General features: G+C 37.1%; 2 protein-coding genes and 1 pseudogene across 6 annotated transcripts; 2 read left to right on the forward strand and 1 right to left on the reverse strand.

Annotated features, from left to right (window-relative positions):
• Positions 1-472: 472 nt before the first annotated feature.
• On the reverse strand, positions 473-5,071 carry LOC124891521 (anaphase-promoting complex subunit 13-like). Of its 5 annotated transcripts, none has more exons than XM_047403244.1 (5): positions 4,271-5,071; positions 2,517-2,617; positions 1,724-1,777; positions 1,072-1,162; positions 473-973 (listed from the first exon to the last, which is right to left on the reverse strand). In XM_047403244.1, the coding sequence occupies exons 2-5, from the start codon at positions 2,550-2,552 to the stop codon at positions 909-911; spliced, it is 246 nt and encodes an 81-aa protein (XP_047259200.1). In that variant the 5' UTR covers positions 2,553-2,617; positions 4,271-5,071; the 3' UTR covers positions 473-908. The 5 variants fall into 5 exon arrangements, with proteins under 5 accessions (XP_047259200.1, XP_047259199.1, XP_047259203.1 ...); XM_047403243.1 differs by having other exon boundaries at positions 2,517-2,610; positions 4,271-4,507; XM_047403247.1 differs by lacking the exon at positions 1,072-1,162 and having other exon boundaries at positions 2,517-2,623; positions 4,279-4,500.
• A 98-nt stretch (positions 5,072-5,169) lies between these two features.
• Positions 5,170-8,328, forward strand: LOC124891522 (annotated as a pseudogene).
• Positions 8,329-12,956: 4,628 nt separating this feature from the next.
• Positions 12,957-20,651, forward strand: LOC107871988 (putative disease resistance RPP13-like protein 1). The gene is given in 3 exon segments (XM_016718822.2): positions 12,957-16,774; positions 17,480-17,557; positions 20,581-20,651. A coding segment is annotated over 1 exon segment (3,789 nt). The 3' UTR covers positions 16,746-16,774; positions 17,480-17,557; positions 20,581-20,651.
• The last annotated feature ends 399 nt before the right edge of the window (positions 20,652-21,050 follow it).

Genomic DNA, 21,050 nt, shown 5'->3' on the forward strand with positions numbered 1-21,050 from the left:
TGGAGTCCAGAGCCAAAAAGGCTAATTTTTTGACCAAAAATTTCATAGGAGACACTCGATTTGGAAAGAAACCAAAGGGGACAAAACGTTGTTGGTGAGCGATTTGCAAGTTGCCTGGTGTCCAGTGATTTCCAAATCATCGCTGGAACCAAAATCACCGGACACCAAGCAACTTAAAGATCTAATGGGAAGTCTGTTGAAGCTTTCAATGGTATTTAATCTTGTGTTGGTTTGAATGGGAAAGACAACGAAGTGTATCCTGTTCGGAATGAATTCCAGGTTAGATAAAAATAAAGGATTTACTCATGTTCAGTTAATTTTGAGGATTTCTTCTTTGTTTGTCATTGTAGGAGTTGTGCAATCTCGTCTTCGTTGTCTTAAAGTCTGCCAATTCTTGGAATCACAGGGAAGAACATGAATGGTTAGAAACTACGCAAATCAAAAATGCAGATGAAGATTTGCTGCACTTGGATTTGATTGGGAACAAATTATTTCGAGATTAAACTACTAAATTAAACAAAGACAACTCAATTTGGTATAAACTATGAGTAGGAATGACCTTAACATCCGCTAACATGCTAGCATTCCCTGAATCTATTCCATTTGGAGAGCACAGATTGCCAAGACAACTAGGATCAATGGCGCCAAGGTGTCCCGACCCTCTTAACCTTTCTCCACTTACATACCGAATATTTGTATGCAGTAAGGTTCAAACTCAATGATGTGTGCTGACCCACACATTACATGCTGCTGCACTCACACCACTAGACTAACAGACAACAGACCAACATATCAAAAGAAAGAACAGTCGAAGTTAGTTTTCAAACAACCATCAATGCTAATCAAGTACATGACCAACAAATATATATGACTATAATGGTTGCAAATCAAACACACGAGGTTGATCATTAATGTCGTTGATTTTCCAATGCAAGGTCGTGCCATGTATCTCCAACTTGTGGAGCCTCTTGATCTGCAAAAGGATGCAATTCAATTATCCAAGTATCAGAACTGATAGGGAAAGTAGTCAGCATGAAAAGAACCAACAAACTAATCTGTTCCGTAACTCACTGAATGTAAGATTCCTGATATCAAAACTCAATAGAATGTGAGCACACCAGGAAATATCTAAATTACATCCATGTGCAAGTGTTCCTGATCTCTGCTTATGCCAAAACCCATTTCAGAAATAACCCAACTATAGCATCAAGTACTCATTAATATTCCATCAAATGATTATAAGCAAAATCCACATGATACTAGCTGAATGATGTATATTGCAAGGGGTTTAACATCACAGAGAAAAAGTTAGGGAAGCACTTCAGTACACACCAATCATGGATGAACAGAGGCTAGATTAAAATTTAGGGAATGTTATCACACGTTTGCACAACCTACTAGAGAAATATCAGAGATGACTTTTTTCAGATTTCTTTTCAAAAAGAAATGTAACCACATATGAAGTACTTAACCAAGGAAATTTTGTGTTAAAACGTACTCCTATCTAGGGCACTGCAACACTTAACAAAAAGGGGCCAAGAGCTAGAAGCCACAAAACAGCTACTCACTTCACAGGCATTTTGTTCTAACATAACATGGCGATATTTTAAAGTCTTAACTTGTGAGATTTTGACTTCATATTTCATACCCAGACCAACAATTAAGTAATAAAGCATATCAACATTCAATATTTCCCAAGCGTATGAATACAAGTAATACTTACTTGAGTCTTCGTTGTCATCTGTCTTTGGAAGTAGTACAGGTGGTAAAGGGAGATCTGCGGAAAAGGATGAATTAAAAGCACCATCAGAAAATTCTAACATGTGTCAATTCTTAAGTAGTTAAGCTACAAAGATACATGGAAAATGGAAAAATAAAAAAGAGAAAATTTTAAGACGATAACAATTACTCCCTCCGTTTCAATTTGTTTGACCTACTTTCTCTTTAATCCGTTTAAAAAGAATGGCCATTTTCCTTTTTTAGAAACTCTTTGATTTCAATTTTCCACATGGCGTGTTTAAGACCACAAGATTAAAGGGCATTTTGGTACATTTGACATAACTTTAATTTAAGACCACAAGATTCAAAAGTCTTCTTTATTTTCTTAAACCCCGTACCAAGTCAAAACAGGTCAATCAATTTGAAATGGAAGGGAGAATTATATAACTAAATTAAGATAAGTATGTGATTTGGAAAACCTCTAGCCTTAGAGAATTTTTAAGCCTGCCAATACAACAACAACAAACCCAGTATATATTCCCATAAAGTGGGGGGGGGGTCTGGGTAGGGTAAAATGTACGCAGTCCAAACCGCTACCAGGTTTGATGCACAGACTTAGTGTCTCACTAGCGAAATCGAGTGCTGCCTAGTTGAGGCAACACATCATTATCTTTGACCACACTTGAGAGCTTAAGCACGCTGAGGGTAAGCAATTGATAAGATTGATGTAGTCGACTGCAACTAAACTGGTACTGAAGCATAGAGGAGTGATTATGTTAATTGAATAAGTATCATACCATCAGCGGGCAGAGTATCTCGCATCCATTCTTCATCCACAATATCTATGAGGACTCCCAAGCTGAGAATTCGCTCTGCCATGCTTTGTTTTCTCTATATGCTTATCCATTTAAAAGATGAAATCTCTAGTTAGATGAGAAAAAAAACTTAAACAGGGCAATCCACATCTATGCAAAAATTTATCAAATTGAAGTCCCAAAATAGTCCCTTCGGACTTAAGTTCAAAATCATCACTCTTCTTTCACTTGAAGCACTAAAATAGTCCTTATTGTTTGTAAAACTAGTGCACTTTTAGCCCTTTTCCAAAAAAAAAATGTCAGCTTTTAATGAAGAGAAAATGTTTCATCTCCGAAGAAAAAAAGAAGCCAAAGCTGAATTAAATATTATGCATTACAAACAGCAAAGTACACTTTTATTTTCTTCAAAGAACAAAGAACAATAGAGATGATCAGCAACGTTCATTTGGTGCTCTTGCTTTGTTGCATTATCCAACTTGAATTTGGTATATACGAAGCAGCAGATAGAGTGTCCATATTCACAAATGTTTCCATATTCACAACTTCTAGATGCTGCTATCGCTAGAATCATCAATTTACTTAAGAATTAGAATAGACTACTCAATTTGATATTTGATATGCAGTGTGAATAGAAATGGATGAGATTCATATGATACCCGATAGAGATTCAACTCAAAATCATATGTACTTATTTCCTCACCGTGGTTAACATTAGAGAATCTAAAGAGAGAGCACAATTTTTTAGAATCAAAAGAACCTCAGCATAACAAAAAGTGATTGAGTTAACTACAAATGAATAAACAATAGACCCTCTCAAGTTGCTATCATAACTGATGAGTGCATTGAAAACATATAGCAAATTGCGCACAACTTAAGCAAGAATTTCAAATATTGTACAGCATTACACTGTAAGTGGTAAAGACATCTGATGGGCGGTGTGAACATAAAAAGATGAGATTTTTATGATACCCGATAAGCATTAAATTTGGAATCATATACTAACAACAGCTAACATAAGAGAATGTATAGAGAGATCCCAAGTTTTTAGAATCAAAAGAACCTCAAACAATTAGCAAAGAACAACTGATAATACTACTCAAGCATAAACACCAGACCCTCCAAGTCACTGTCAATGATAAATACAGGGAAAAAATATTGCAAACTCAGCACAACTTAAACAATAATTTCAAAAATCTGCTAGCCTAGTCAGATAATCTCCTAGAAACAAAAATACAGGTAAGAAAGAAGACTTAACAGAACTTTAGGCGATGAAGTAAGCAAACTGAGTTCATACAGATAACAGAGCAATGCAATCATGATGCTCTCTCCAAAAAAAAAAAAAAAAAAAAGGACCCCCTGTCGTCCTCTGTCCAAAAGTATGTGCCACTTTTCGCTTCTCAATATTCAAACATCACGAACTTTGACCGACTTTTTAAAATCCATCTATTTTTCACTTCAACTGACAATCATATCTAGTTCAACAATAAATAATAATCGTAATATCCATAAAACAAAATTTCTTCTGAATATTTAACTTCAGAGAACAGTTAAGAAAAATTTCTTCTTCTTTGTGCTTCAATTCACTCATTTATACCAATAATTCCAAGCAGTTAAATTCTTAAAGGTTAATAGAATTAGCCGATTAGCAGTAGCAATGCTTTGGACAGAAATTGAAGATGAAGCAGATTAGCAGAAGACTTGTAAGAATGAAATCGAGAAAAAACAAAAATTCTTACCTGTTGACTGCTGAGAGCAAAAGCAAAAATCGACTTGGGTCTCTTCAGTTTTCAGCAAAATCAAGCTTGAATACTGATGTTTCAGCAAAAATAGACTTTGAAGTTTGAATACTGAGAGAGACTGACTGACTGAGAGTCGAGACTCGAGAGAGGCTGATTGCGATGTCTTCGAACCGATGTGAAAATTGAAAACTAAAAGAAGATGAACATGAATGAAATGAAACCCTAAGCCTAAGTAAAGTTGCTAAGTCTCTAAGTAGTAATACGGGTTGGGCCGTTTGGAAATTGGGCCTTCAGAGTTTTGGGTTGGGCCGGTAGACGGGTAAGCCCTAAGTATTGGATGTAGTGTGCAACTATGCATTTTTTATCGGGTTATCGGGTGACCCGATAAAAATTAAGGAAACCCTAGGCCCGAACCGATAACCCGTTAGTGGAAATTGTTGAACCGACAACTGATTCAATAATGAAAAAAAACGACCCGTTTACCCGATAAAGTAATTATCGATTCGGGTTAATGGTTTGAACCGAAATTTGCATAGCCCTAATTAAGACTAGTCATTGCACTAGTAGCGTCTAAGAGCCTGCCGCTTTAGTACCATCTCCTTTTTTACCAGCGGCTGCCCTGTTAACCCTTTGCGGTATTTGCTTCCTAGCTAGAACTCACATAGCACAAACATAAATGAGAACTAAACATAGTCTGACTCCTTAGTGTACAGAGAAAGAATAAGCTACTTCACTCGAGAAGAAGAAATACGCTAAACATATTCATGATATTATAGGCCAAGTAACAAACACTATAATGAGATGTGAAAATGACCTTTATCATTTTATTTTTGAGTCCCTCAAGTGGGCTCCAAGTACCCTTCCTCTCTTGCCTCAATTATTGAATTTTGAAAATAATGAATAGTATAAAGGATGACAATAATCTTAATCGGTTACAAGTCAAATTGAAGGAAAAAGTAAATGGAAAAAGGTTTCTCATTGTTCTGGATGATATGTGGAATGACAACTACGAAAAGTGGGATGAATTGAGAAGTCTTTTTGTACAAGGAGCTGCGGGAAGTAAGATCATTGTAACTACACATAAGGAGAATGTTGCCCGGATGATGGGTAGTGGGGCAGTCAACGTGGGTACTCTGTCTAGTGAAGCCTCTTGGGCTTTATTCAAACGACATTCTCTAGATAACAGGGATTCCAAGGAACATCCAAAACTTGAGGAGGTTGGAAAACAAATTGCAGACAAGTGCAAAGGATTGCCTTTAGCTTTAAAGACAATTGCTGGTATTTTACGCTGCAAATCAGAAGTGGATGAGTGGAAAGACATTTTAAGAAGTGAAATATGGGAGCAGAATTTGAATGGTATATTACCAGCGTTGATGTTGAGCTACAATGATCTTCCCGCACATTTGAAGCAATGTTTTTCTTATTGTGCTATATATCCCAAAGATTATCAATTTTGCAAAGAGCAAGTTATTCACCTGTGGATTGCTAATGGTCTTGTACAGAAGTTGCATTCTGGTAATCAATACTTTAACGAGTTAAGATCAAGATCGTCGTTCGAAAGGGTCTCAGAGTCGTCTGAAAGAGATGGAGGGAAATTCTTAATGCATGATCTTGTCAATGATTTGGCCCAAATTGCATCTTCAAAACTTTGTGTCAGGTTGGAAGAATTCCAAGGATCTAATATGTTGGAACAAAGTCGGCACTAGTCCTATTCAATGGGACTAGGTGGTGACTTTGAGAAATTGAAATCACTCATCAAATCAGAGCAGCTGAGGACATTGCTTCCAATCGATATCCAGGACCTTTGGCTTAAGCTAAGTAAGAGGGTGCCGCATAACATACTGCCAAGGCTAACATCTTTAAGGGCATTATCATTGTCATGTTATAGGAATATGGAGCTGCCAAATGATTTGTTTATCAAATTAAAGCTCCTGAGATTTTTGGACCTTTCTCAAACATTTATAAAAAAGTTGCCCGATTCTATCTGTGCATTGTATAACTTGGAGACACTTCTCCTGTCATCTTGTTATCTTCTTGAGGAGCTACCGCTGCAGATGGAAAAGTTGATCAACTTGCGGCATCTTGACATTAGCGACACTTCTCGCTTGAAGATGCCGCTACATCTGCGCAAGTTGAAAAGTCTCCAAGTGCTAATGGGAGCCAAATTTCTTTTAGGTGGCCCCTGTGGTTGGAGAATGAAAGATTTGGGTGGAGCACATTACTTGTATGGATCTCTATCAATTTTAGCGTTGCAAAATGTGGTTGATAGAAGGGAAGCTCAGAAGGCAGAGATGAGGGAGAAGAATCATGTTGAAAAGTTATCATTGGAGTGGAGTGGAGTGAAAGTGATGCTGACAGTATTGCCGATAATTCACAAACTGAAAGAGACATACTTGATGATCTACGCCCACACACAAATATAAAAAAACTCCGAATCTCCGGATATAGAGGGACACAATTTCCAAATTGGCTATCTGATCATTCGTTTCTTAAGCTGCTAGTACAGTTGTCTCTTAGCAACTGCAAGGACTGTTTTTCCTTGCCAGCACTAGGACAACTTCCTTGTTTGAAATTCCTTTCCATTAGAGGGATGCATCGGATAACAGAGGTGACGGAGGAATTCTATGGTAGTCTGTCCTCCGAAAAGCCTTTTAACTCTCTTGAGGAGCTTGAATTTGCAGAGATGCCTGAGTGGAAGCAGTGGCACGTACTGGGGATCGGAGAGTTTCCTGCACTTCAGGACCTTTCCATTAAAGATTGCCCCAAGTTGTTGGGGAAGTTGCCTGAAAATCTTTGTTCTCTGACGAAGATGAGAATCTCAAGATGTCCTGAACTCAATTTCGTCCTGAAGTTGCAACTCTCTTACCTCCTTGCCTATTAGCACTCTTCCGAGTATGTTGAAGACAATATGGATATGTCGTTGCCGGAAATTGAAATTGGAGGCACCAGATAGTAGTAGGGTGAATTTTAACATGCTTCTGGAGGAATTGAGACTGTTTGACCCAAGAGCACACACTTTGTGGATACAGTTGCCAAAACCTTACTAGGTTTTTGATTCCTTATGGGACTGAAACGCTCTATATTGGGTTTTGTGAGAATTTTGAAATACTTTCGGTGGCATGTGTGACCCAGATGACATCATTGAGTATTTGGAATTGCAAAAAGCTGAAGCGGATGCAAGAAAGTATGCAGGAACTCCTTCCATCTCTTAAGGAACTGAAACTGTCTGGTTGTCCAGAAATAGAGTCCTTTCCTGATAGAGGATTGCCCTTCAATTTACAACTCCTTTGGATCATCGATTGCGAGAAACTGGTGAACGGCCGAAAGGAGTGGCGTCTACAGAGACTCCCCTATCTCAGAGAGTTACGCATCCATCACAATGGCAGTGACGAAGAGATTGTTGGTGGTGAGCATTGGGAGCTGCCTTGCTCTATTCGTAGTCTTGAAATATGCAATCTGAAAACATTAAGCAGCCAACTTCTCAAAAGCCTCACCTCTCTTGAATCTCTAGATATTTGTAATTTGCCTCAAATTCAGACACTGCTGGAACAAGGGCTTCCCTCCTCCCTCTCTGAGCTGACCATCGAGGATTGCCCTAATCTCCAATAACTTCCCGAATCAGCGCTGCCCTCCTCCCTCTCTACGCTGACCATCGAGGATTGCCCTAATCTCCAATCTCTTGCAGAATCAGTGTTTCCCTCCTCCCTCTCTGAGCTGACCATCAAGGATTGCCCTAATCTCCGATCCCTTGCAGAATCAGCGCTGCCATCCTCCCTCTCGACGCTGACCATCGAGGATTGCCCTAATATCCAATCTCTTGCAGAATCAGGGCTTCCCTCCTCTCTTTCTGAGCTGACCATCAGCGATTGCCCTAACCTCCAATCCCTTCAATAAAATGGATCGCGTCTTCCCTCTCTAAACTATCTATTTGCAGCTGCCCATTGCTCAAACCACTCCTAGAATTTGACAAGGGGGAGTACTGGCCAGAAATTGCTCATATTCCTGAAATACATATCGGTGTTACAAAATTTGTCCACGGATCAGAATGCCTGTGATTATTATTAAAAAACAAGCTCCCACAGATGTAAGTTTTTCTTTTTCCCCAGTGGTTGTTTGTTAAATATTTTCCCTTGTTAAGCTGTTGGGTGAAGTTTTGTGTAAAGTTTTGTGTTTGGTCATAGTTTTTGAGAAACATATTTCACTTTTTAAGGAAAAAAAACCATAAAATATAATTTATACCTACAAGTTCTAAAAGCTATTAAAAATAGTAATGATCAGGATTTTGGTAACAATATGTTCTTAGCTCAGTTGGTGAAAGGAAAATAAACTTTCTTCGTTAGGAATTCACAGCTATTTCATGAATGTGAGTCTAGTTTTTGCCTAAATCATAGTAAAAGACTCCTTTTCACCATTCTTGTAGTGCTAAATTTTTTCGTTGTTTTACATTTGTCTCTTCGCTTGAAGTTTCTTGCAATAGCAAATCTTGTATTCTTGAAGATTCCTTGAGCAAGGAAGAGGTGCTCCGGGGTAAATGATTGTATTCAATCAGTGTCGATTAAGGTCTTCCTTCATCCTTCTACATTCTGGTAGTCATTAAGTTCCCTATCTCTGAATTATGTATGTACGACGTCCATTGCTTGAACCATGTGTAAGGATCGTTGGTAAACTCATCTGAGGATGAAGTTCATGCTACTGGGAACAACACTTCGGATAACCTTCCAGTTATTTTAAAAAAAATTCTCCTTGCTTGTTTGTTAGCTAGTTTCAGTTCCTTGTTATTAATGCAGGAGTTGTTCAATCAATTTGCGGAATCATTTGGGAGGGCATGAATTCTCGGGAAAATAAAATCTCTAATGCACAATGAGGTATATTTTGCCCATTCCCTGTAAGAAAACTGCATCAAGCTTGGAAAGCAAAAAAAAATATTGAAAGAAGATTTTCAAACATTGTTCTTTTTTTCATTAAGTAGCTTTATTCGTTGATCTTCGACGTTTCAACAACATGGCAGTTGTGGATTGGAGATTGAACATAAAGACAACGGCAGTAATAGCCGTCTATTTTGACTTACTTGAGATGAAGCATGACTTGCTGCAATTGGAACATACACCTCTAACAAAGAGGTACATAGAAAAAAGTTGTTTAATGTAACACACAAGAGACGTATTGTACATTATGGTTATTGTAAATATATTACATTTTCATTGTTAGGATTTGGACAAAGCACTCAAAATTATCTGGGACGGGGAAAGCTTTGAAGGTCTCTTCTCAAATTGAGACGGGAAATCTGTTGAAGCTTTCAATGGTATTTAATCTTGTGTTGGTTTGAATATCAGAACAAGGGAAAAACAATGAAGTGTATCCTGTTGGGAATGAATTCAAGGTTAGATAACAAAAAAGGATTTACTCATGTTTCAGTTACCAAGATGCTTATATATGTGGTATAGTAGTTCATTTTACTTGCTAGAAAACATCATCTCTTATTAATTCTTCTAGTTTTAGCGGATGCATATAGCCTGTTCAAAATATGACGCAGTCTTACTTAACGCGTCTATTGCAGTGCAATGTCTAGATATCGTGACAGTTAATTTTGAGGATTTCTTCCTTGTTTGTCATTGTAGGAGTTGTTCAATCTTGTCTTCGTTGTCTTAAAGTCTGTCAATTCTTGGAATCACAAGGAAGAACATGAATGCTTACAAACTACGCAAATCAAAAATGCGGATGAAGATTTCCAAACACGCGGGTTCTTTTTCAGCACACATCTGTTTCCACTTTGCCTTCCTTGAGATGATGCATGCCTTGCTGCACATGGAACATACAGCTCTAATGGAATAAAAGTTGTTTGATGTAACACATAAAAGAACATGTTGTACATTATGGTTTATAAATATATTGTTATGTGGCCATATAATTTGGTCAAATCCTTGAAGGTCTCTTGCAAGATTTTTACTTGGAGCCAAAGTTTGATTTTGTGGTTGGAAACTTTTATATGAAATCATCCATGACATCTAATACTTGGAAACCAAGAACTTCCTTGCTATTTCTTAGTCTGTATTTTGTAGTTTTAGCAAATAAACTTATTGCTGCTAACTGTTGTCAATAAAACAATGGTGTATTGTACCCTTTTCAGGACAGTTATGTTTTATTAAATGATTGGATGTTTATTTGTTATGTCATTTCCATATCGATGCTATCAGGTTGAGGTTGTGTATGTTTCTTGCTCTTCATATTTGTTAATCTGAGAATCTCCTGGACAGTATTAGCCTCTGCTATTGCTAAATGTTTGGATCGAAATAATCAAGTGTCATGCGGAAGCTAGCAAAGCAAACCTTGGAAGACACCACATAAGAAGATAAACGAGATATACACCAAAAGAGACAATAATTTAAAGTGGTTCGGTCAATCGACCTATATCCACAAAACGAGATGAGCAATCCACTATATAAAAGAGAATACAAAACTGTCAAGAGAGACAACTCACATCATTCACTCAGAAGAAAAAGCGGTTCACACAAATGATACCAGAACACTTGTGTCTCACAAAGTTTTCCCCAAACAAAACTCTCAAACCCCTAGGACTACATTATGGATGCTACAAAACAAAAAGAAAGGAGAAAAACTCAATTATGGTAAGAAAGTCGAGACAAACATCAACAGTGAATCAATTTCTTCAAGAGTTTCCATATAACCTTTTTTTTTGGCATAATACATAAACATGTCCTTTAACTTGACATCAAATTATAACTATGACCTTTAACTTTGTTCGTGTACAAGCAGACTCTTTAACTATACAAAAGCTGAATAAAAAAATATTTCAATCCTACCTGACAAAATGACTGATTACACTCAAAATGACATGTGGAGGAGTAAAAATTGGAGCCTCCAATAGTAAAATAAAGTGCTTAAATGACTGTTATACTCTTAATGAATCGTTTATATATATATATATCCCCTTTCTACAAATCAAATTCCACTTTATTTTCTTTTTATTTTCTCCAACAACTCTAAAAAAAAATTAGAAAAAGTAACCCAATTAGGAAATGTACAATCAATTATCTAGTGCTCTTTTGTTTCTCCTTAAGACGATGGTGTATGCTTCATTTGTATATCCGAAGAGCTAGAAATTGTAAAAGAATTGTGCCGATTTCATATTAAATGACTTCTATTTTGTGAAGCTTCAATGGAAAATTTCAATAATTTTTCCTTAATTGAAAGAGAATAAGAGATGGAGATTTTATAGGATTTTCATTGGATTTCACATCTTCTTCTAAGTGACCTTTCAATTTTCATCGGACTTGAATGTTATTTTAATGAAGACAACCTTTAATGAATTATTTTTTTAAAAGAAAATTTTAAACAGTACATATATTTGTGATGGTGGTATTAAGTTTTTTTAACATCTAAAGTCTACGTGTATCTTTTTAATTAGGTGGCAGCATTTGATTGGAGTACTAGTTCACGTAGAAGCGATATTCACGCATATGTATTGCATGATTAAAGTGTTTTCTTTTGTTCAACTTTTGTATGGTTAAATGATCTTCTTGTACACTGGCAAAGTTAATATCTAAAATCTACGTGTATCTTTTTAATTAGGTGACAGCATTTGGTTGGAGTACTAATCCACGTAGGAGTGATTGAGTTTCATGCATATGTGTTGCAAATTGAAGTGTTTTTTAATCAGTGTTTGTATAGTTAAAGGGTATACTTGTACACTGGCCAAGTTAAAGGTAATAGTTATAATTTGATGTCAAGTTAAAGATTGTGTTTATGTATTATGCCTTTTGAAAAACTGCCTTAACAAATACTGGACCTGTTTTGCAAAAGCGATTGTATAAATGAGCCATACTTTTAATGGATGATGTAAATGAGCAATTTCTGATACTTTGATTCCATATTTGAGCCTTTTCTCTTTATTTTAATTAAATATGTGGACCTCTAGAAAGATGACACATGGCAAAGTTGTTTTCGAAAAATCACCGTTAACAAGTAATGACATGGATGAATCTGTTTTGTAACAGCAATGACATAAACGAGCTTCGATAGCATATTTGAGCCTTCGGAATTCTAAAACGTATTCATGAGGTGCCGTTGGAATTGGTATTAGCATTAGGGTGGCGGTAGCGGTGGATATAATTAGAATAATAGAGGTGTTAGGTTTTGTAGCAGCTGACAATAGTAGTTGGTAGTGATATTGGTTGTCAATGGTTGTTGTGGTGGTGGTGATTGATGGTGATATTGATTGTCAAATATTTGACATTTTAAATACCGAAATACTTCTCAATGTCAAGATGATTCTTTTTTTGTCTTTACAAATATCCGATATTTGACTACAAAAATTGACATTACTTGTTTATGGGATTATTCTCGTCTTTATAAATATGATTCAAGATTGTATTTGGCATTATAAGAACATCTCCTTAAAATCTAATTACAAAATATAACTTGATTTAAAATTTTTTAAGCAAAGTAAATGAAATTAATGTTTTAAACGCTGATTTAAATGAAAACATTATCTTTTAAGTTTGATTTTGTGGAGACGAGTTTGACAAGAGAGTTAATCGTTTTTTTTTTCAAAGCTTCAATTGCCATAACAATGGAGATTTGGGGACATGGTTGTTCTAAAGAGAAGCGAAGAAGACATTTTAAATAACTGATAAATTTAATTACACGTGGCACTTTTTAATTGATGGTTGCAGTCATTTTTTTAAATTTAAGTGATGCGGAGAACAAGCAGGCATCAAATCGAGATGTGAGCCGGTGGCTTAATGAACTTCGTGATGCTGTGGACGGCGCTGAAAACTTAATGGAAGAAGTCAATTATGAGGCTTTAAGGCTTAAGGAGGAAGGTCGACTTCGAAATCTTGCAGAAACAAGCAACCAGCAAGTAAGTGACCTCAACCTGAGCTTGGAAGACACCATAAAGGAGAAGTTGGAAGACACCATAAAGGAAAAGTTGGACGACACCATTGAAACGTTGTAGGATTTGCAGAAGCAAATTGGTCATCTTGGCTTAAAGGAGCATTTTGCTTCGACTAAAAGAGAAACTAGAACACCTTCAACCTCTGTGGTTGAACCTGATGTCTTTGGTAGGCAGAATGAAATAGAGCGATTGATTGACCGTTTAACGTCTAAGGCAAGTGAAAAAAATCTGACTGTTGTCCCTATTGTTGGAATAGGGGGCGTGGGCAAGACAACACTTGCTAAAGCTGCTTACAATGATGAGAAGGTGATAGATCATTTTGATTTGAAAGGTTGGTTTTGTGTTTCTGAAGCATATGATGCTTTAAGAATAGCAAAAGGCTTACTTCAAGAAATTGGCTCATTTGACTTGAATGTTGATGACAATCTTAATCAACTACAAGTCAAATTGAAGGAAAAACTAAATGGAAAAAGGTTTCTCATTGTTCTTGATGATGTGTGGAATGACAACTACAGAGAGTGGGATGACTTGAGAAATCTTTTTGTGCAAGGAGCTACGGGAAGTAAGATCATTGTAACTACACGTAAGGTGAATGTTGCCCAGATGATAGGTAGTGGGGAAATCAACATGGGGATTCTGTCTAGTGAAGCCTCTTGGGCTTTATTCAAACGACATTCTCTAGAAAATAGAGATCCTCCAAAGGAACATCCAGAGCTTGAAGAGGTTGGAAAACAAATTGCAGACAAGTGCAAAGGATTGCCTTTAGCTCTAAAGGCAATTGCTGGTGTTTTATGCTGCAAATCAGAGGTGGATGGGTGGAAAGACATTTTAAGAAGTGAAATATGGGAGCAGACTCTGAATGACGTATTACCAGCGTTGATATTGAGCTACAATGATCTTCCTGCACATTTGAAGCAATGTTTTGCTTATTGTGCTATATATCCTAAAGATTATCAATTTTGCAAAGAGCAAGTTATTTTCTTGTGGATTGCTAATGGTCTTGTACAGAAGTTGCATTCTGGAAACCAATACTTTGATGAGTTGAGATCAAGATCATTGTTCGAAAGGGTCCCAGACTCTTCTGAAAGAGATGGAGGGAAATTCTTAATGCATGATCTTGTCAATGATTTGGCCCAAAATGCATCTTCAAAACTCTGTGTCAGGTTGGAAGAGTGCCAAGGATCTGATATGTTGGAACAAATTCGGCACTTGTCCTATTCAATGGGAGAAGTTGGTGACTTTAAGAAATTGAATCGGCTTTCCAAGTCAGAGCAGCTGAGGACATTGCTTCCAATACAAATCCAGTACGTTTACCTCCCTAAGCTAAGCAAGAGGGTGCTTTATAACATACTACCAAGTCTAAGATCCTTGAGGGCATTATCATTGTCAGGTTATGGCTTTGTGGAGCTGCCAAATGACTTGTTTATCAGATTAAAGCTCCTGAGATTTTTGGACCTTTCTCGGACAGAGATTAAAATGTTGCCTGATTCTACCTGTGCATTGTATAACTTGGATACGCTTCTCCTGTCAGATTGTAGATATCTTGAGGAGTTACCTCTGCAGATGGAAAAGCTAATCAACTTGCGGCACCTTGACATTAGCAACACTACTTGCCACTTGAAGTGGCCGCTACATCTGAGCAAGCTGAAAAGCCTCCACGTTCTAGTGAGAGCTGAATTTCTTTTAGGTGGCTGCTGTGGTTGGAGAATGGAAGATTTGGGTGAGCTACATAACTTGTATGGATCTCTATCAATTTTAGAGTTGCAAAATGTGGTTGATAAAAGGGAAGCTCTGAAGGCAAAGATGAGGGAAAAGGAACATGTTGAGAAGTTATCATTGAAGTGGAGTGAACAGGGAAGTATTGCAGACAATTCACAAACCGAAAGAGACATACTTGATGAGCTACGTCCACACACAAAAATAAAAGAAGTCGAAATCTCCGGATATAGAGGGACACAATTTCCAAACTGGCTAGCTGATCATTCGTTTCTTAAGCTGCTAGTACGATTGTCTCTTAGCAACTGCAAGGACTGTTTTTCCTTGCCAGCACTAAGACAACTTCCTCGTTTGAAATTCCTTTCCATTAGAGAGATGCATTCGATAACAGATATAACGGAGAACTTCTATGGTAGTCTGTCCTCTGAAAAGCCTTTAAACTCTCTCAAGGAGCTTAAATTTGCAAAGATGCCAGAGTGGAAGCGGTGGGACGTACTAGGGAACGGAGAGTTTCAAGCACTTCGGAACCTTTTCATTTATGATTGCCCCAAGTTGGTTGGGAAGTTCCCTGAGAATCTCTGTTCTCTGACGAATTTGAGAATCTCAAGATGTCCTGAACTCAATTTGGAGACCCCCATCCAACTTTCAAGTCTAAAAAGTTTTCAAGTTGATGGTTCTCCTAAGGCTGGAGTTGTCTTTGATGAAGCTGAGCAGTTTACCTCCCAATTTGAGGGAATGAAGCAGATTGAGGAACTAGATATTAGTGATTGCATCTCTCTTACCTCCTTGCCTATTAGCACTCTGCCGAGTATCTTGAAGACAATAAGGATACGTCATTGCCAGAAATTGAAATTGGAGGCACCAGATAGTAGTAAGATGAATTCTAACATCTTTCTGGAGGAATTGGAACTGGATGAATGTGATTCTATATCATCACCTGAGTTGGTCCCAACAGTGCGCTATTTGAGGATACAGAGATGCCAAAACCTTATTAGGTTTTTGATTCCTAATGGGACTGAAAGACTCTATATTAGTTGTTGTGAGAATCTTGAAATACTGCTTTCTTCAGTGGCATGTGGGTTGAGTATTGAAGATCTCAAAAAACTGAAGCAGCTGCCAGAACTCCTTCCCTCTCTTAAGGAACTGACACTGTGGAATTGTACAGAAATAGAGTCCTTTCCTGATGGAGGATTGCCCTTCAATTTACAATTCCTTGGCATCAACAATTGCGAGAAACTGGTGAACGGCCGAAAGGAGTGGTGTTTACAGAGACTCCCCTCTCTCAGAGAGTTGTACATCACCCACGATGACAGTGACGAAGAGATTGTTGGTGGTGAGAATTGGGAGCTGCCTTGCTCTATTCGAAGGCTTACCATAGACAATCTGAAAACATTAAGCAGCCAACTTCTCAAAAGCCTCACCTCTCTTGAATCCCTATGGACTTGGAATTTACCTCAAATTCAGTCACTGGTGGAACAAGGGCTTCCCTCCTCTCTTTCTGAGCTAAGTTTATTCCACCATGATGAGCTCCATTCACTACAAGGTCTTCAGCACCTCAATTCGCTTCAAAATCTATACATCATCAATTGCCCTCAACTCCAATCTCTTGAAGAATCAGTGTTTCCCTCCTCCCTCTCTACGCTGACCATCGAGAATTGCCCTAATCTCCAATCACTTCCAGTAAAAGGGATGCCCTCTTCCCTCTCTAAACTATCTATTTGCAAATGCCCATTGCTCGAACCACTCCTAGAATTTGACCAGGGAGAGTACTGGTCAAAAATTGCTCATATTCCTGAAATATATATCAGTGCTACATTATTTAACCTCGAATGCCTGTGATGATTAATAAAAACGAAGCTCCCACAGATGTAAGTTTTTCTCTTTCCTCAGTAGCTTTTAAGTTTTGCTTACTACTCCCCGATGCTTGTTTGTTAATTATTTTCCCTTGTTAAGCTATTGGGTGAAGTTTTGTGTTTGGGAAACACATTTCACTTTTTTAAAAAAGGTCATAAAAATATAAGCTTATAAGGTTTAACCAGTACTGACTTAACAAGAATGAAACAATTGGAACGGAAAATTCGAGGAAAATTCTAAGTTTTTCAAGTACCCAAAAACTATAAATTCGCCCAATAAATATTAATTTTTTTCTAGTTTTTGAGAACTTGGGTTTTTTGCTAAGATTTTCTTCAAAAACTGCTTGCACTTTTCATGGTCAATCCTAAATGTTGGGGCAAAGGGTCTATCGCCCATGAAAAAACTATTAAAAATATACACAAGTTACATACAAAATAATAATTTTTATAATGAACTAGTTAATTCATCTTCCAAAAATTATAACACGATATTTTAGTAAAACTACAATTAATAGAATTACCAATTATTACAATTTGTCAAATTACAAAGTGAACTTCCTTCATTAGGAATTGGCAGCTATTTCATGAATGTGAGTGTAGTTTTTGCCTAAGTCATAGTAAAAGAATGTCCTTTTCACCATTCATGTAATGCTAAATTTTTTTGGGTGTTTTACATTTTTTCTCTTTGCTTGAAGTTTCAGTTTGTTGTTATCATTGCAGGAGTTGTTCAATCATTTTGCAGAATCATTTGGAAGGGCGTGAATTCTTGGAAAAACAAAATATCTAATGCACAATGAGGTATACTTTGCTTATTCCTTGTAAGAAAACTGCATCAAACTTGGAAAGCAAAAAAAAGAAAAGTCGAAAGAAAATTTTCAGACACAGTTCTTTTTTTTCATTAAGTAGCTTTATTCGTTGATCTACGACGATTCAACAACATGACATTTGATAGGTAATACTAATGATTGATGAATGTTGACTTGAAAATCAGCATTGATTTGCATTGGAAATGAAGTTAAAAGCTATGATATTAGAACTATGCCAAATTTCTGAATGAGAACTCGTAGAGTTGGGGACTAGGAACCGAATTTCGTGCAAATACAAGTGTCTATTTGTGTATTATATAAAACTATGTGAGATGTTTAACAATCGAGAAACCTTCAGTTCTTGATTAATCGTTAAACCAGAGATATCAGAGATGAATTAACAGCTTGCTTCCTTGTCATTGCTCTGTTCTTCTAGCTTTGTCAGCATTAGAAATTGCTTGTTAGCCACATATGACATACTAAAATTACTTTACTCGGAATTCAGTTAATTATATAAATCTCTTTCATTGTCTAGCTTAGATGTCACGACCCGAACCAGGGCCTGGCCGTGACGAGCATTTCGAACCATGGAGGCCCGAAACACCCCTATCTGTCTGGTAATCATGCACATAATTCATATGATCAAAGTAATGCAGAAGAAACACAATAATTCGGAAACATGGTCATAAATATGAAAAGAAACAATAACGGGAAAATAAAGTTTCCCCCAACTTCAATCAACCTCTAAACAACTGTCTGCGAAAATCTCTAACAAATGACTAAGTCAACTAACTGTGTATAAACTGGGACAAGACCCTCAGTAGACCTCAAAACTAAATATAAGATAAAAGGATTGCAGGACATAAGACCTTCCGAAACATAGAAGGCTCACCACTTGTCTCTACAACTCCGTCTGAATGATCTACTGATTCTCTTGACCCCTAGACTGGGCCTCTGAACTTGAAAGGTTGGAGAGGGGAGGGGGTCAGCACAAAAGTACTTGCACGCAGAGATATCAAAACAAAACATAATATTTTTACAAGAATATAGTTGAGAGCCATTATAAAGCAATTTCGTATCAAATCATTTGAAAATACATGGGCGTAATGCAATAGTTTCTCAACAACAATGAAATGCAAATGAGCTAGGTGGAATACCCTACATAATTTACACCAACTGTCTAACCTCGGTTGCCGCCGAGATTAGAGTATAAGTGAGGGAGAGACACACAAGACCACGAAGCATGGTGTTTCAACCCAATGATAGTGCCTAAGATCACTTAGCCCGGGCTCCTACCTATAGTCCCAATTTGGGAATGACATAAAGTCAAGTACACAAGATCACTTAGCCTGGTACCAAATTTTCGTGTCGGCAAACACGTTTTCCAGCGATGAGCCCTTACACTCAAACGCTTTCTTGGGGCATCCACCTATCTCATGTAAAATCAATGCATTCAAATTTCATCTGATTCAATCACATATCATATTCTGTAGGGTATCGTCATACCCGACTTACTAGCCATCAATATCACATTATTCTTCTCATTCAACCATTGTATTCAACATGTATAACCTTCTCGTGTTCAAGTCAAAATCATATCAATTCTCAAAACATTTCATGTCATGCTCTTCAAGATATTTTCGAACAATTTACATCATATGAACATTTAAAACAAATTCACATCAAGAGAAATTTCTCATTATTCATGCTCTCAAGTTAACATCTTTTCGGAATACATGCATATACATATATATCATATGGCAAATCACTTTGGGAGTAGGCCTAAGGGCCAAATCAATATCATAAAACGTTTAAAACATAATCATATTCGTAATTTCAAAACCCCCATTTGCAAACATGAATTTTTAAAGCCTATGAGATTTTTGAGATAACCCCACGTACCTCGATTACTATGAATATTAGATGCTTCTCGAAGCCTATGTTGAGAGGATTCCAAATATACAATTTGTTCCTAAAACCCCCGGTTGAATCTCGAATTGCTTGAGTTTTTATTTTAAAACCCTAAGAAGAATCTTTGAGCACTTTTGATGAATGAAAGTGTATTTTGGGGTCCTTGGAACTGAATTTCATGTTTTAGGGCTAAGTAAGGGTGGAAAAGGACCATTTTGCCCCAAAAACGGAGTGTTTGAGTCACTTGAATTCTTTGCATAGGCGCCGCCCATCCCATTGCCTATGTTTACACAGGCGCCGCCTAGGATATCGCCTATGTTTACATAGGCGCCACCTAGGCTACCGCCTATGCTTTCCAATGGCCATGGACGATTGGTTAGGCGATGCATATCACTTTGAAAGGCCATAACTTCTTGCTCGGGTGTCGGATTTTAGCAAAATTGGTATCATTGGAAAGCTAACTCAAATACCTATCATTTGACACATAGTAGGCTCCCTAATTCGATATATACAGAGAGTTATGATCGATGAAATATGACACAATTTACAACTTCCACTAAAACTTAGTCGATCGAAATAGTTTCAATTCGTCCTTGAGTTGAAGGACCTCTATGGTCTAAATTCAAGCTTGAATGGATTCACATGCTACACAAATAATTAACATGTCGTATTAGCATAGGATTTTATGGGTTCGAGGTTTATCAACATGTCGGAATCATGGTCTATATTGTAGCCCGAAATGCGGGGCGTTACATTAGAATAGAAGGATCTTGTTTAGCTTAGAATAGAAGGTTCTTTCCATTCCATTAGCTTATATAAATAAGTGTGATTGGCAAGGAATTATACGAGAAGAAAATTCCCAAATACTGTCTCTTGTTTTTTACAATTCATAGCAAAATGAAATATAAACAAATTAGAAAGCTTTTTATCATTCACAGTACGTTGATGTATCATCCCCGAATGTATGTCTTTTGAAATAGAGTCATTTTTTTTATTTGAAAATACTAAAGATAAAATAGACGTATCGCTGCGATTACGCCTGGCTAGTTCGTGCATTACTTGATGTTTTTCATCAAATGATTCTTGTTTTTTCCCCTTTTCCAGTTACTTGAGAAAGGAGGATGCGGTTTAGAGCTGCACATGTTCACCCTTGTGCTTTGATAACGAGTAGAATCCTATTGTAAAAAAATTCTGGTTCCTATGTATAAAAAATACGAATGGTTAGCCTCCCCCAGACCCCACTTTGTTGGAATATACTGGGTATGTTGTTGTATGAAACGTTAACATCTGAAAGCATTAGAACAATGAATTTCCTGGCTTTTTAAATCTTCCTTTTTTGTTTCTTAATCAGGATTTTGGTAAATAAACTCTTAGCTCAATTGGTGAAAGGAAAATCATGCTAGCATTCTCCCTTGAAAGGACAATCACCTCGACTGTGGTCTGCCAGCAAACTGTAAGTGAAGAGAAGTGCTTCTCTTTTGTGTGGAATTTGACAGTATTACTCTTTGATCAGAATATCTGGACTACAATTTTTTTTTCTTTTGGATAACCGTAGTGTCCAGGCCAACTTTTGA

Source organism: Capsicum annuum, unplaced genomic scaffold (assembly GCF_002878395.1).
Source record: "Capsicum annuum cultivar UCD-10X-F1 unplaced genomic scaffold, UCD10Xv1.1 ctg3667, whole genome shotgun sequence".
Taxonomy (NCBI): domain Eukaryota; kingdom Viridiplantae; phylum Streptophyta; class Magnoliopsida; order Solanales; family Solanaceae; genus Capsicum; species Capsicum annuum.